Source organism: Protomyctophum bolini (genome assembly GCF_963924005.1).
Source record: "Protomyctophum bolini genome assembly, chromosome: 3".
Taxonomy (NCBI): Eukaryota; Metazoa; Chordata; class Actinopteri; order Myctophiformes; family Myctophidae; genus Protomyctophum; species Protomyctophum bolini.
In genome coordinates, this window is record NC_137864.1 from 34,901,568 (window position 1) to 34,919,141 (window position 17,574).

At 41.4% G+C, this 17,574-nt stretch overlaps 1 protein-coding gene across 1 annotated transcript; it reads right to left on the reverse strand.

Annotated features, from left to right (window-relative positions):
* Positions 1-529: 529 nt before the first annotated feature.
* LOC308313218 (rho GDP-dissociation inhibitor 1-like) lies at positions 530-15,666 on the reverse strand. The gene is made up of 6 exons (XM_080760211.1): positions 15,583-15,666; positions 9,879-10,067; positions 7,743-7,826; positions 6,646-6,722; positions 6,007-6,070; positions 530-2,582 (listed from the first exon to the last, which is right to left on the reverse strand). The coding sequence occupies exons 2-6, from the start codon at positions 10,063-10,065 to the stop codon at positions 2,383-2,385; spliced, it is 612 nt and encodes a 203-aa protein (XP_080616337.1). The 5' UTR covers positions 10,066-10,067; positions 15,583-15,666; the 3' UTR covers positions 530-2,382.
* Positions 15,667-17,574: the final 1,908 nt, after the last annotated feature.

The window sequence follows — 17,574 nt, forward strand, 5'->3', positions numbered from 1 at the left end:
ATCATTTTGGACCATGGGCTATAGCCTATATCGTACGGCATACTATAGCGCGCCGTTTTTCTTCATTTTTGATGATTTGAAAAAAATGAAAAAAACGATGGGTTATAGCCCATGTTTTTTGAAATTTTGAAAAAAAAAGTTAGCCTCGTTTCTCATCATTTTGGACCGTGGGCTATAGCCCATATCGTACGGCATACTATGGCACGCCGTTTTTCATCATTTGAGGATTTAAAAAAAATGTAAAAAACGATGGGTTATAGCCCATGTTTTTTGAAATTTTGGGAAAAAAAGTTAGCCGCGTTTCTCATCATTTTGGACCGTGCCTGAAAAGGAATCTTTGAAATGTTTCATAGTTTTAGAAAAAGTGCTTTCAAATTTGAGAATTTTAACCTTTGCGTGTCCCGAGCTGTACAGTAATTTAATTCCGAGTGTAACCAAATGGACCTGCTCGTTCACCCAAGAACAAACTGTTTTACAAACTGTTAATAAATCCCAATCAGTCTATCTCGCTCTCACATACACACACCAATTTGAGCAAAATCTTTATTGAACAAGAAGAGCAATCACAAATGATCAAATATGCAACCCAACCAGCATGCCAGCATTTTCATACAAACTGTACAATGTAAAGGAATGTATGGAAAAGCATTAGATCATTCTCAGTATTTCGGGGGAAAAATGTGTTTCAAATCCATACAAGTCGATTTCAATTCTACTACTGATAGAAACCCCTCAAATCAGTACTGAGCACACATTTCTGGTGACTTTATGCAAATATTGTTCATTCCACTGACATAACACTAGGTCTCTCTTGGTGTGTCATTAAGTAAAGGAAAACACCTGGCCAGAGGTGACCAATACTAGTTTAATTTCTTCTATGCTACCAACTCCTGTTCCCCTCAATGATACCATACATACACCGTCAAGGTCTCCAGCAGCAGACGGTGCCCAAGTCAGCAAACTCCTTTGTCACGCTCTAGTCTTCTTATAAACACCTTAGATGTTTTAACAGTAAGGTAGTAGTTGCAACACAATCTGGGGGAATGTTAGTATGAAAGGGAAACTGAAATGGGGAATGATTACATTAAGGCAAAGAAAAATACAAAAGCAAGAGTCTCTATACTGAGCTTCCCCCCCCCCCCCCACATGACCATGGTCAGTAATAAGGCGTCATGGCTAGAAGGAACACAAGTGTCGACATTTGTCAATCGATACTGATTTAAGTGGCTTACTGTGCAAGGAAAACAACAGTTGACATATCTTCTTAGTGGTGTGTCCTAATTAATAACATTCTAGCTGTTTAATTTACAAGAGGGGTTTAGTCGAGGGGAATAAGTGTGTGCACAGAGCAATACGTGAGCAACCTGTAATCAGATTTTGTTGGTCGCAAGAGTAAGCCTAAATACTAACATTATGCAGTAGCAACCGCTGCTTTGTACACACATGTCATGCTAAATTCCCATGAAGTCCTCAATTTGCTTACAGCCAAGTTAGAAAAAGCTACATAGTTTTCATTCAATACATAAGGCATGGAGGATAGTACCCCTGCTTTTGTCTTATTTCTTTTTACTTTACATTGATTTGTCAGTCCTTGTTCACTTTGACCCTAATCCCCCAATGGAAGAGTGGGTAATACATTTAAAGAGGAGACGTCATAGAGCAGCTATGATTAACTTGTCTCAGAAGGCAGGTCTTGGTAAAAAATATATATTATAAAATAAAACAAAACAGAGCAAGTAGGCAAGCAAGGGAAAGCTATTTAAGTGGGGGCAGGTGGGGCAAAATAGCCATGGTCGGGTCAGAAAAGCCCACAAAAGCTCAGTAATATTAACATGTGAATACAGTCACATTACACAACCATTAATACAATTATATATTAAAAAAAAAGGCAAACAAAAGTCTATTGGACAGTTGCTTTTCCACATGTACTTCTTAGCGAGAGGAAGACACATTTTATGGAGGTGGAAGGCAAGCTTAATCTCTTCAAAGCAGCAAAAACAATGAAAAAAAAGAAGGGTGGGGGGTACTGTATCGATGAAAAAGGGGTCCTACACAGCACATCTCATTGGGTGGTGGGTGGAAGTGGGTGGGCAGAGGTTGACAGGTTGGTGACCGTGAACCAAACTGGTTCTTGTGCAACCAATGAATGTGGAAGGAGGATGTATTGGACGGACAGGGGAACGATTGCTACTACTGCTGCTGCTACTGATGCTGACAGAGAGGTGGGGATGTCAAGACACTAAGACAGCGAGGTGGAAACTAAGGCATGAGGATGGAATGCACAAAACAATAAAAACAAAGAAGGCAGAAATGGTAGACAGGGATTTTCGAGGGGCGGGCAGATTGTGGGGTTGGGGCTGGGTATATTCCCAAAGGCCTCTTTTAATCTTTCCAGTCTTTCTTGATGTTGAGGTTCCACTCCCAGGAAAGGTGGTCATGCTTGTCATCATCCGTGAACTTGGACTTGATATTGTAGGTGCCACGTGCTAGCATTCCTTTGGGGGCTTCCTCTAGTGGGGTCAGGAAGTCATACTCAGCAGGCCGGGGGCCGTAGCTTCCAACCATGTAGTCAGATTTGTCAACTGTAAACCAATGGAGAAAAGATACACATTGCATGGATTCAAATAAAATCCCACGACTGAACAGATTTGAAATGTCAAGTTCCAATCTGTTAGTGTGGTACGAGGCGTAAAAAAAAAAAAACAGTGAAGAGAAGAGAGTCCGCACACAGGTTTGCTCCAAGGTGTTTGCTTTATATTCAAAACACCATAAATATGACACAACGTTTCGGCCGTGAACGGCCTTCATCAGGTGATAATCGGCAGTATGTGTGACAACTCCCTTTTAAACCTAGTCGTCACATCACGTGACTGATGAAATTGTTTTTTTTTGCAGATCTTGGTTCTATAGAGTTTAAACTGTGAGAAAATGATGGGGTTCAAATTTTCCCGGCCTATTTGTGACCTCCTAGAACAGTATGCCAGCCAGTTAATGTCCGATTTTCATAATATTAGAATTGTTTTGTATGTTTTCAAACATTCTGAGTTGATTTCTTAAACTTTTAAAGTGGTCAGAAGAATCTTTTTTGACTTTTGGTAGGGGTGTTTACTGTTTCCTCACCTGGGACCTCCCGGACTGACCCCTGGGCCTATCCCAGTTCTCATTACATTCCTTGCTCTGCTCCAGAATATTGTCAAATTAGATCATAAATGAAGCATAAAAGTATTTGTAGCTGGGCTCTGATATAAAATAAATAGTAGCCAATACCAGGGGTCTTCCACAGGGGGCCCATGAGCCCTAGGGGGTCCTCAGTTACTATACAGGGGCCCACCAAATCATTGTGGGATAGGAACTTTTTTATTTTTTTACATTAAACCACTTGAACCATAGCATCCCTTTTCCAAGGAGAACTTTATCCAACAATAGCTGATCTACAAGGTTGTATTTGAGCTTGTAGATCAGCCATTTTCAAAGTAAGGTGCCTCAGACCCAAGTGTAGCAAATGTTGCTGCTAAATAAAGGTCAGGTGACTGGGAGGGCTACTTGTCATCCTTAGAGGAACTCATCAAGTATTTCTTTGCTCGTGATCTCCTTAAATATGCTCGACTGATGCCAGTCTATCTTACCCAACGCTCTTGAACAGGATGACCCAGAAACTTGGAACGCACTGAAGTCAGGTGAATTTGTGGTGGCAAAGTCAGAGATACCGTTCACTCATCTCTTCACAGATCAAGCCCTTGAGCAGGAAATCAAGAAGCTAAGGGACATGGTGGGATGGTTGGACTCAGTAGAGATGAAGCAGCTCTGGACCAACTAGTCACTACCACACCTCATTTTTCTGGTCTAGTGAATCAGTACCTCAACAGCTTCCCAAAAGCTTGCAGGTCTTCAAGGAAAGAACATTATCAGCTCTCAGGAGAGATTGCATTGAGGTCAAGAGAAAATGCTCTCAAGCAATGTAAATGGATTGAGTTGCACTGTGGAGGCAATCTGTTCAAAGAGAACACACCATTGAAGAGTCATTCATCAGCGCTTGTGTCAGATGGGGCAAAAAATGACATTCTTCCTGGGCCTACACAATTTTCCTGGGCCTACACAATTTATCTGGTGCTGACTGGGGAGGAAATATTGTTGGAATCTCCAAGAAGACATGGGTCAATGCCTACTTGAGGCTTGATGATGATGATCCTGCCATTAATTGCTTCAAGGACCTTGGAATGGGTTCCATTCCTCCTGAGCTTGTTAACGGCAAGCTTCCCTCACCATTGGAGTCATTGGAGCATTTTGCATGCCGTGTTTACAGTCCAAAAGGTCCAACAACCTTGCTCAGATGGGAACTATTTCGGTCAAAGAACTTGGAGGGTGAGATGCTACCTCCAACTCGTGCTGCACTGCTACCACATATCCTCTGTGCCAACTACGTCACAATGCGGGATAAGTCATTCATACCTGACAAATTGCCCTGAGCTTCCACCAATCGAACAAAATGGATGGAATTCAGATAGTGGAGGGTATGTTCCAGTCAGGTGTTTTGCCCTCCCTGCTCCAAAGGCAGTACTTGAGCTCATCAAATGTGGTTGCAAAGCAGGTTGCAAGGGACTGTGCAGCTGCTCAAACAATAACCTGCCTTGCACTGATCCTGCAAATAATGTATTGTAGGCATAATTGACCATGGGCTCTTTAAGAGGATAGGTGTGTGTGTGTGGTGTGTTAGTGTGAGTGCAGTGTGTGAAATAAATGGACACGTTCTGCGTGCTCAAAGTGAGAAGTTGCAATACCTTTATTCCCTGCAGTAACATCTGTCAACAATAATGGTAGAATACTAATAAACTATCAAAGTACTTTACATAAACGCAAGATATTCTAATACTATTCGAAATACTTGCAAATCACATTATGGGTGCAAGAATAGGGGCAAAACTAGTCCCGGCCCCCTGTGGAAGACCCCTGGTATTAACTACTAGGCCTACTCATTTTTGTAATCAGTGCCCAGCTACAAAAACTTTTAATGCTTAAATTATTATCTAATTTTACATTGTTCTGGAACAGGAGCAGAGCGAGGAATGTAATGAGTACATGTCAAATTACGTGTGTCAAATTACGATGTTTATGTATTATGGCCCTCATTTATCAACACGGCGTACACCAAAATAGCGAACTTTTTTTTCCCCCGACGTTAATGAAGGATCAGCCATTTGCGATCACTTTATAAATGCTGTGGGGACGTGAGTGTACTACAAAACAGACGCTCGAATTTGGGGCCGATTTTACACTCCATTGATAAATGAGGGCCTGTAGGAGTAAATATATGTTCCCGCTGTTCTACATAGCCAACCAGTTGAATAAGTTAACCCATTTAGATAATAAATAAAAAATATATAAATAACTTATTTACGGTTTTTCAAAAATAGCTAAAGTATAACATAATTCTTAGTTAAAACACCAAAAGGGGTTCCCAGAATGCTTTTAGCTTTGCTTTTATGACATATGAGACCATTAGAGTTTTATGGATGATGCTTCAGAATATTCTATTGCTAGATGTTTGACCAATCTTTCAATATATTTTGTATCCATTATTACTGTAGGGCTTGACTTTATCAGCCATATGCTTTAGGGATTTATACTTTGTCGTGCGTCATATATTTCACTAATAAGAATAGCCGATCAACAAGCTCACAACCAGCTTGCAAATTGGCTATTTTAAGTGTGCGACAAGGACATGCAAATATAATAATCCTTTAGAGAAAGTCAAGAGAAAGACATGTTTCTGAATCCAAACTAAACGAATGGCTGACCTTAAAAAAAACATAGTAAATAATCTGTAATTTATTAATTGTATTCACAATCAATCACTTAAATGACTCAGGGATGCCGAGAATGTATTATGTTTTAACGTCCGAAATTTCTTCTGAAAGAAACAACTGACATTGCACAAAAACATTTGATGTTTGTGCAATGTCATCACAGCTGCACAAAAGTCCAGAACAGTAGAAATTGTCAACTCACTTTTTACTCCTTTCCTGAAGGTGTGTTGGACATACTTCAGACCGGAAACAATCTCTTTGTTAACCTGAAAGAACACAATTGTTTTATTATATTATATTAAATTGACATTCAATTTGTTTCAGAATGTAACAAATAATGCAGACACTGTCTCATTAAATTTGGATTTTGAGTTCATGCCAGTTAGAATTCATGATATTAATGCACTCCTAAAAACGAATTTACATGATTCTATGCAAAACAGCAGAGCATTTTCTTATGGCTTATGTAGCTGCTAATTTTCATTTAATTGCAATGTATAGCTGCAATTCAAGTTTGCAAGTTAAAATAATTCATAGTTAAAAGCATTGGTAAAAAAAGTATGTACACCATTTACAGTGGAAAGCTTTATTCATGGTAACAAATGCATTGTGTTTGTATTTCATGTCTTTTCAGTTCTACAAAATTAAAATAAGGATTAAATGAAGGAAAGGAAAAGAGAAACAAAGTCAAAACAAAGTCTTTGCCTTCAAATGGAAACAAGTCTCCTCCTGTTCCTTTTTTAATGTTAGCTGTCTGCCTAGCTCTGCAACCTTGGTGGCTACACGCAGAGCGAGGGCAGAACATAACACCCTGCCTATGGAAAATTTGTACAACTCTCACCTTAAAGCTGATCTTTATTCTGTACTCCACTCCCTCCTTCAGGATAAAGGCCTGCTTCTTAAAAGCCTCCAAGTCTCCTGTTAAACCACAACATCATACACAAGTCATAATCTCTCTTATACAGATACAAAGGCATACAAAGTTGTACTGTATGTGTCGGATAAGTACTGTTGTTGGGTTAAAAGTACATATATAACAAGGAAATTAATCACCTTAATTGTTTTTTTAAACAAGGTGCGCAAAAAATCATCAACCTGTATAAATGAGGGATCACCAAAATAAAATGTCACTACTGGTGTGTGTCACATTTAATCGGTGTGGTGGCAAGGACAACCAATAAAACCCCCGCACCTCGCATGAGTCTTAGAGACGACTGCATTTCTGAAACTAGGGGTGCTCCGATTATTATTCAACTTGCATAACATAAGGTGCAGCCTGCTGCTGCTGCTGAAGTTGAAAATCATGAATGGATGTTTTTTAGCAAGGTGAAACACAAACAAAAGGCAAAGAAAAGATGCAAGTTCGAACGTCATCTGTGTGGAGCGTTTATGGACATTATCTGCGGGGGCAGACGATATAAAGTCAGCGAAGATCTTCTGTCTGTCTGCAACATAGAGCACGCTACGTAGCTCATCTGTTAGGGTGGACGAGCAGCCAAGCGATCGGAGAACCACTATCTGAAAATCTGCTGCTGAGACAATGAAAATGAGAAACGGACCTGGAACAGGAAATGTTCATGCCACCTTCCATTAAAGGGAACCACAGTAATGCGGAGAACCCAATGGCAATGTTTGTGGCTGAAAAGCCAGTAGGCCAGAGATTATATCTTTATCGATGCACTACCTACGGTACTTGATGCTAGGGCTGTCACGATTATGACATTTTATTTGACAATGATCACTCAAATAATGGATTAACAACATAATTGTGTCTCTGGCATTGAACATTATGAATCCAATTTTAATTTCCGTTTGGCTGTTAGGCTTCGTAAACAAAAGGCCCAGTTATGACAAATAACTTTCAACCATAGTCAGTGTATATTCCAGTCAGCACTTTAACCGCCTCTCCGCAGTAAACCAGACCAAACTGAGACTCACCTTGCAGGTCCAGGATGAGGGGATTAGGAGCAGTCTCACACATCAGAGTCAGCCGGGTCACCTGGACATTGGGGGCATTAGGATCTGGAGCAGCATCAGAAGAAAAAGTATAGGTTTATTGGGTAACTTTTTAAAATAAATAAAAGTGTACAACTTCAGGCTCATAACGTTACTTGTAAAGTACTTAGTGGCAGACCTACACAAGATTGCAGATTTTGGATACAGTTGCAGCAGATGAGTCATACCACTCATGACCAGAGTAGAGTTTACAAAATATCACAGAGAATAAAAAACTTATTTTAAATTATTAAAATGTTACAATTTTTGGATTGTTGGGTGGGGGCAGGGCATTTTAGATATTAGTGAAACAGAGGAGAGTCAATGGCGACCTCATACATATGTTTTGGAAGTGCACACACTTAAATAGATTTTGGAATAATATCTATAAATATACATCCGAGATATTACAAAAAGAGGTGCCACCAGACGACAGAATTTCAATACTGGGAGATATTGAGATGCTCAAGGAATTTAAGGACGAGAAGAAATAGATACTCTTAACAGCAGGGGGAAAAAAAAGTATATTAACCATTTGGAAAGCAATTCAACCGCCCACACTCAAACAATGGTGGAGAGAATTATTATCATACAGCACATCAGAAAACAACAACGTTAAAGGGAAACCAATGGAATTTGACAGAGTATGGGGGAACATTATTAACAATATAAGAAATATTGAGGGGAGGCTACCATAACAAACTGACTATGATGAACTGATAAACTCACGCATTAAGAAATTAATAAAATATGATTCTCTTAGAGGGTATCGATTTCTTCTTGTGACCCAGGCCTAAAGTTGGCGTACAGGTGTGAAGGAAAAGGATGTATGAGTATATTCGAAGTTTATTCTGAAGCTGTCTTTTTCTTTATCCTTTTTTGCTATTGTGTATATGTACTCGTTATCTTTTGTTGGTGCAGTTATTATTATTCTCTCCTTTCATGTGAGGAAACAGAGTACACAGTGCACAAAGACGTGACAGAGAAAGAGGACAATGATGTATTTGTATTTATGCTGGGGGGGAAGGTGTGGGGAAACATGTTAAAAAAATATAACTTAAATTATAGAGGTCATTCAGTGACTTAAATGGAATGAGATACTGATCTCCAGGTCAGTGCGTGCGTCACTACTTCAACCACCATATACACCGTATACTCTACTCATACGGTATATACCATTTCATTTGTGGAAAAACATTGAATGTCAAATAGTCTAGTCCCGATTATAATACGACCCCGTATTTTAGGATATTTCCATTTGAAAAATCTTATATTTAGGCCAATAGGGGGTGTGTATGTATGTGTTCCTTCTCTGACAAAAAGTAATGCCACTCATATCTTGGTAGCCCAAAATAGTGATGGTTTTATTCCTTACAATTTAGGCATTTAGCAGACGCTCTTAATCCAGAGCGACTTACATTAAGCAAGAAAAAAGTGCTATGGGCCATGATGGAGTCTGAAAAGGTGGGTTTTCAGACTACGGCGGAAGATTGGGAGTGATGCTGCAGTTCTGACTGCAATGGGAAGTGCATTCCACAGTTTTGGAGCCAGAAGGGAGAAGAGTTTGGGACGTATGGAGCGTTGTCCCGGCGTTTTTAGTGAGGGTACTTCCAACTTCCCTGCGTTGGCTGATCTGAGTGCGCGGGAGGGTTTGTAGGGTTCGATCATACTTGCAAGATATGGGGGAGCCATACCGTTGTTTGCTTTGAATGCCAGCATCAGAGTTTTGTATTCTGTGCGGGCAGCGACCGGGAGCCAGTGGAGGGAGCGGAGCAGGGGGGAGACATGTGAGAATTTTGGCTGGTTGAAGACCAAGCGAGCTGCGGCATTTTGGATCAGCTGGAGAGGCACATGCTGGTAGGCCAGTAAGGAGGGAGTTACAATAGTCGTTACAATAGTCGAGTTTTGACAAGACTGTTGTCTGGATTAGGAGCTGGGCTGATTCCTGGGTGACCCATTCAATAGTGTAATCCTAAACCACAAATCATTCCCAGTGAACTAAATAAAGCGAAAGCTGTTGGTGACACTTTGAAACCCATCAGACACAATAAATGTAAATGTCAAGCTCGGGATATTTACCGACTTCAGCGGGAGCTCCGCCGAGCAGGACCTCCTTGTACTTGCGCAGGCTCTCATCTTCCTTGTCCAGCTCCTGGATCTCCTGTAGTGTCTTCTGGGCTGGAGGTTTGTAATTCACTGTCTCGCCCTCTTCGTTCTCTGCTGCGATGGCCGCTAGCTGCTCTGGAGTTACATCGTCCTCAGCCATGTCTAGAGGAGAACGAGATGGGGTGTGGAAGGGAGAGAGAGAGAGAGAGAGAATGAGGTGGCTCTAAATCGCTCATGATATTTTCATATTATAGTCTGAGTTAATGGAGAAGTATTGACGCTTTCATTTTTTGATGCCAAGAAATTCAACACCCAGCCTTATTTCTAAGCCTGATAATTGTCTCCACTCTCCACCAGGCCGAAGGCATGGGGAAAGTATGTTTTGCACTCCGTCCGTGTGTCCGTCCGTCCGCTCGTTACCAGCTAATCTCCGGCACCGTTGGCCCGATCGATGCCCATCCATGCACACACACTCCCACTCCCAACAACAAACCTCTGCCCCAAATATTCCACAATTCGGTAAACACTATCTCCATAGTCATGTGATCAACACAGATCTACACCATTTCCCATCCTGATTGGCTAAGATTGGCTTCCGAAGCTCACATGATTGGTCCACTTCAAACAAAATGCTGCAAATACAGTGTGGAATTTCCATGAAATTACACATTTCCACTAGGCCGAGGTGACATGCCACTTATTTCTTTTTCAAAAACAGCCTCACGGTGGCGCTATAACAGGGAAAATCCTGTTTTAACCTATAACTGCATCGATTTGTATGTGCACTCCCTAGAGGCCATGGAAAAACATTTTCCCTGCATCCCCTCCACATCTACTGGTTATAGCACCACACACATTTGAATTATTTTATTTGGATCTGCACATCTGTTATACATTATATGGTCCAACCAGATATAGCTGCTGCACATGCTTAACACACAGAGGGAAAAGAAAAAATATATATAGCACATTGACATACTATTACTTTTTTTTTTTAAGCCACCTAGGGATAAATGAAACAACGCCTTCTCCAGATAGACTGCCTGCCCATAGTAGCTGAGACAGAACAGTATTTAGCCAGCTTTTTTGCATTTGTTTTTTGCAATCCACCCAATTGCAGACCCCTGAGCACAAGTTTATGGACACACACACACACACACACACAAAGTGTCAGCTTCCTAGTTGCCATAACACTGTACGACCTACAGGTATTATACACACATAATTGTGTACATTACTCTTAAGTCACCGACACCAACACATCTCCTCTGGTATGTATCCGGGACCGACTAGATTTGCCTAGTCTTGTTTTTTTAAAGGGTCAGTACACATGCAACATTTTCTGCATTCTTTGCATGGACTTGGGTGGTAAAACAACAACATGACAACCTCACTGAAGACAGCAGGCACCATAGGCCACAGCTATATTAATCCAGAGTGCTAGAGCCACAGTCAGGTAAGGTTGTTGCCTTCATTTGAGGTGATCTATTCTGTGCAGCTGTGAGGTGGTGTTGATTAACGATGCAGCTGCGGGTCTTCCTGTAAGGCTGATGACCTAACAGGGATGGCTCAGGCTGCATGATATCATCTCAGAAGACTTCTCTGAAATAGCATCACTACTGCTCAGCATCATGAGACCATTGGATGAGGTCATCGCAGCACTTGACATTATGGTTGGCTGAGGATGTGCATGCTCAAAATAAGTCTTGAGTAAAGCCTGAGATTGAAAAGCGAGATACGCAATCTCCGGTTTACTTCCCGTATCTGCGTGAAGTGGGCGGACACATGATTAGGAGACTGGAAGAATGTTGGAGTCTATTCATTTGCAATGGGAGAATGAACACAATCTTTAGACACATGATCACTGAACTAAATACTGGACCCAACACCCAATCATCACAAGGCACACAATATTTCCAAGATGTTCATACTAAAATGAGCAGGCTGTAATAATACAAAATCGGTCGGAGGAGAAGCAAAAGCAAACCACACCCACTTTGTGTGCCATTTCACCTCTAGTGGCTCCAACCGGGATCAACTATCTTTATATAAAACATCTTTGATAAAGCCCAGAAGTTACTGCAGAGGGAAGAGGAGAATAATCTAGATTTATTTAGCACTAGTCGTTAGCCTTACCAGTTCTTAATATTATATGCTGCATAGTATTACGCTATACCATGTCTCCCCCTATTGACCGTTTATGGTACATACTACATACCCCCTCACTGTCGGGACTGTCGAAGGGTCTTTGCTCTTTTCTTGATTTTGTGAAAAGTCAAATCAATGATAAGCTAATTCATTTCAAAGTATCGTCTCTCCCCAGCAATAGCAATTAATTTAATTAAGATATGTCACTCATACCATTTTTAAATTAGGCTACATTCAATTGCGCATTCTCTCCATTCCCAGTGATGTTTTCAATGTAATGGATCCCAGGGACATTTTAACATCAACGATGTTACAGTGAGTACAGTACAGTACCGAGTACAATATTGCATCCCAGGAACCCCCAGAGGGTGACATGATTGCATCCTCTCACTTTAGTGAGTCTAAGGATGCAGGCTATTTGCCTCACTGTATCCTAGTAACATTCACCTCCAAGGTTATTAGTGGACAAAATGCATCCTAACAAAAGCAGGAAATGTGATGTTTATGCCAAAAAGGCTCGACATTCCCAATAAGGGTATCCCACCCACATCACTACAGATTCCCATCAAATGAGCCTGAATCCCATAGTCAAGACATCTGACTGCATGCTTGAAGCAAGATTCAATGTATGCAAACTGCAATTAATAAAAATGTGCCATCTGGCACTCACCCTAACGACCCAAGCAGCATAAAGGGCACGTTTTGTGAGACAATTTGTCACCAGCCATGGCGAAAAACAGTAAATATGTTAGCCAGCCTAGCAAATTACTGTTTTATACTCCGTGTTGTGTAATTGTTACAAAGATAATCCTCCAGCAAATGCACAAAATTGTGCTTCTTTTTAGGCGATCCGAACTAACTTTTAGAAATTAAACGAAAACCCATATTAATAACAGGGGGAACAAAATACAAATTTCCTTTTACTCCACACAGGGGCTGGCTATCACAGCTATCATGAATGATGATCTGTCTGGCCTACTTCCTAACTGCGTATTTTGCAAGTCAGAATAGATAACTACCAATCATGTACCGAAGCACCTTCCTTTGGGCAAAGGAAAATAGAGGGAACCACTTATGACTTGAGGTAAAGTTTTCTTCCTCCAGTCTCTCCCCCTGACTTGCCCAAACTAGCAGCTGCCAGTGGAATGCAGGCAAGCCGAGTAACAGTGCACTCTGCAGAACCACTGACTGGGGAAGGTGGGTCTGACTCACACACACACACAGGTCTAAGCAGGGCCACAGACCTGCTCAGGCTCATTTTATGACTCCACTGCTAAACACACACTGTCAGATGAAAACACTTTTGGCGCCAGGGTGAATTAATGACAACTGACTTCAGAGAGCTCTACAAGCAAAGAATAGAAATAGAATTTATATGGTAGTACAATGCATTACATTATTTTGGCATTATTGTATGGCTCTGCAAGAAAGTAAAACAGTTGGTACTTCTAAGATAGGCCCATTTTGCCATTAGAGAACGAGAATGCATGTAGTCCTTATTCAACCTCGCAGGAATATACCAATTATACCAGATGGGTCAGGTGACACTTAAAACACTACAGGAATGGAATCTATCACACCTGGATTCTTTTCATATTCCATTGTCCTAAAACATGCAGCACTGTTTGGCATGATTAGATTTGATGTTCCACAAGAGATTTTATATCAAGGATGTTCAAATCACCACTGCAGAGGAAGTGGGGATTCAGTATTATGTAACTACTGGCATTAAACCCACTGTGTTGCTGTGGCTACACCGAATGGTTCTCCTTCCCTACTACTGAAAAAAGCTCTCTTGCACACACAACTTACAAGTGCAGTGAAGATCCCAGACAACTACATACGTTATGTTTGATTTGTTTCCCGTTTGCCATGTTTTCCCATTCAAACCAGAAGAACCACCCATGTCAGGTGCCAGTGCTGGTCCCGATTCAGCTACAAATTTGGAAAACCATGACACAGGCCGACTACATTTAGCGATTTAAGCAGTTGTTTCACGGTCACTTGCCGGAAAAAGATCTGTAGTTGTCTGGGACTAGAACTACCTTCACTTTTTTGATATGGACGGGTTCTACCTCTACTGGGGTGAGACTCGCTCTTTTCCAGACATTTCTACGCAAAGGACGTGGTTTTGAGATTATTATTCTGTGAGGTTATAGGGTTAGGCATAGTGTTTGTGAGGTTTAGGGTTAGGCATAGTGTTTGTGAGGTTTAGGGTTAGGCATAGTGTTTGTGAGGTTAGAGTTAGGCATAGTGTTTGTGAGGTTAGAGTTAGGCATAGTGTTTGTGAGGTTTAGGGTTAGGCATAGTGTTTGTGAGGTTATAGGGTTAGGCATAGTGTTTGTGAGGTTACTAGGTTAGGCATAGTGTTTGTGAGGTTTAGGGTTAGGCATAGTGTTTGTGAGGTTATAGGGTTAGGCATAGTGTTTGTGAGGTTATAGGGTTAGGCATAGTGTTTGTGAAGTTATAGGGTTAGGCATAGTGTTTGTGAAGTTATAGGGTTAGGTATAGATTTGTGAGGTTATAGGGTTAGGCATAGTGTTTGTGAAGTTATAGGGTTAGGCATATTGTTTGTGAAGTTAGGCATATAACCACGCCCAATCGCCCATCAGGTAGAAATGTCCAGGAAAGAGCTTGTCCCCTGCCGGGATAGCTCCAGACAGAACCTCTTCTCGTCTGAGCTAATAGCAGAGGGTGAGATTCCAAACGACGCACACTGATTAAGGATGTTTCAAGAAAACACTGGTCAAAAAATAAATAAAAAATAAAACTTGCATGATCTTGCAGACCAGACCATCATGCTACAGATGCAGTAGTGTTCTGGAAACATGTACAACAATATGACAAGCAACGGATACAAACTGGTTCGAGTAACTGTAGTAACACTGTAGTTAAGGAAGGTGAGTGGGTCCAATCGACGTCACCTTAAACAAAATACGACAATAACTTAGGTGGATCGTGGAAGTAGTAAGGTATGCATCGCATGACAAATTCCATGAAAGACAAAAACGTTAAATTATTTGCACACCAGTATCCCAGCAGCAGCAGTGTTGACTAAAAGACAGCTTTTGATATTTAGTCGAGACTAGACTATTTAGACAATAGACACCAATTTCAGATGACTAAAATAGGACCAAAAACTAAATGGTGTGCAAAATTTGCTGTCAAAATTAACACTGCCCAGCAGACACAGCTTCACACACCTATAATAGTCAAGCGTTTTAGACAACAAGCTGTGTGATTAATCACACACACAGTCACATGACATTCAAGACATAAAGATAAATTACACGTTGGACTAAACAAAGCGGCCGCTCGGTTCCCATTCTGCATCCTACAACAGGGTGGGACGGACAGGACAGTCACACAGGCTAGTCGGCATCAAGCTAGCTAACCTCAGCTTGACAAGTTAACATTAACATTATCGGGTCACATAAATGCGAAACTTATATAAAGGGTTTCAATGCACGGCGAGACGAGTACTGGTTCTGTTAGATTAACTGACTCGTCAAAAGGCACCAGGACTTACCTTTACAGTATGGACTAGTATGTGCTTCCTCTGTTGCTGCTCTGCTCAGCACTGTCTGTCTGTGCAACTTGCAAGTATGGCGAACAAGGAGCGGCGCCGCGCCCCGCCCGGCGCCCGCGCAGCACGCTTCCGGGAACTGCTCTGCGCATGCCGCCGCATATACAAGTGGCGTGCGCGGCGCGCGCCCTCAACCCAGAGCCTTAGAAATAGACACTGTCTATTATAAACTCTTCTATTATACGGCTCTGCCTCAACCCAAGTGCTGTGCAGTGTCGACCCCAAAATAAATGTTATGTTATGTACAATGCATTATTTATGCCTCGGATGGATGACGGACCATGGTGTTGTTAAAAGCCTGGGGACGAGGTTACCAACCATAGATGTATTGGGTTAAAGTGGTTTGATTGATTGAATACTTTAACAGTTTACAAACAGTACAGTGCTGATTATAGAATGGTGCTAAAAGGATAACACAAAGAGGGCTTATTTCCATTGTGATCCTGTGTGTTAAATTCAGAGAAATTATGATGCTCATGGTATTTAACTAGTTTAGCTGGGGAGTGGATGAAGAGCTCTCTGATGATGGCCAATAAAGAGTTTCAAAAACATGACCAGTTGAATACCAGTCTACAGTTCAAAATATTCAAGCCACGCCATCCAACCAAGGTCAAGATGATGTCAGGTAGAGCTGCCACTCGGCAATCGAAGGTTCTCGGTTCAAGCACTGCTCCCTGGCTCTGGGTTAGTATGGATACACACGTTTGGGCCTTGCGACACACAAATGGTGTTTTCGGACACTAAGAGATTTGAGACATTGAACTGCTGCCGAAGAGCAGGTTGTATAGTTTCTCCTCTCTGGTGTGTCTGTCTGGTAAAGTGATTTGGATACAGGTACCAACTTAAAGCAGAACTGGTCTCAGTCAATGTGAAAGTGCAGGAGTAATCAGAAAGATTTGATCTACATGGGAGGTCAGGAAGGTAAGGGAGAACACTTCTCAAAAACAGATACAATAAATGCACACCCACTTGAGAGTAGCGTTTGCAACACACTAGGGCAGGGGGTTTTCAACAGGTGGTCCGTGGACCACTGGTGGTCCCTGGAAGTATTGCATGTGGTCCCTGACCATTCATTTAGTAATGTAGGATTTGTTGATTTTTAATATCATTCCTCTAGTTGAGAAACAGTGAACTGAATGACCCAGTGACCTATGATGACCGTCCATGTAATTTTACTGACAAGTTGGAGGTCAAGAAATTCAACAGAAAAGTATGCAGTGGATTGTCTTTGAGTCATTAGGAAAATTGTCAGTGGACAATTGGTTGAGAAACAGTGGGATGTATATACATGGGATGCATAGCTAGTGTTACAAAAGCATTCATCTTAGCCCATATCCCCGCTAAACACCAGTGGTCCCCGGTTCACAATCAGTTGAAAACCCCTGCACTAGGGCAATGTGCTCTTATCAGAAGGATCTAAGGTTGTTTTATCTGGTCACAATGCTTCATGTTTGTTTAAAACATTGAACTACCATTGACCAAAACAATTGTTTAGGTGGCCGTGTTGCTTTTAACTCAAATTTGTTGCAAGTCGCACATTTCCTTGTACCCGAATACCTCACAATAAATGGCAGAATACTTGGAAATAGGGGGCCCTCTGTCAAAGAGATGCAGTTTAATCACAACAAAATATGGAATGTCCAAGTCCAGACCTTAATCCAATAGAAATGTTGGGAGATTTAGGTAGGCAGTTGTACATAAGCAACATTACACCCGTCCGACTGGGGAAACTCCCATGTCAGGTGAAAAGCAGCTTGGACTCCTCATGCATAGCAGGAAGCATGAGGCCAGTCTGCTGCCCCCCAGGCTGAGGTTGGCAGAGGAAGTGTAGCGCCCAGGATTACATTAGATAATTGACACTGGGTGAAAAAAAGGGTTGCAAAATAGAGTAAAAATTAATAAAGTGTCTTCTGACCTAGTGCATCCATCTAAACT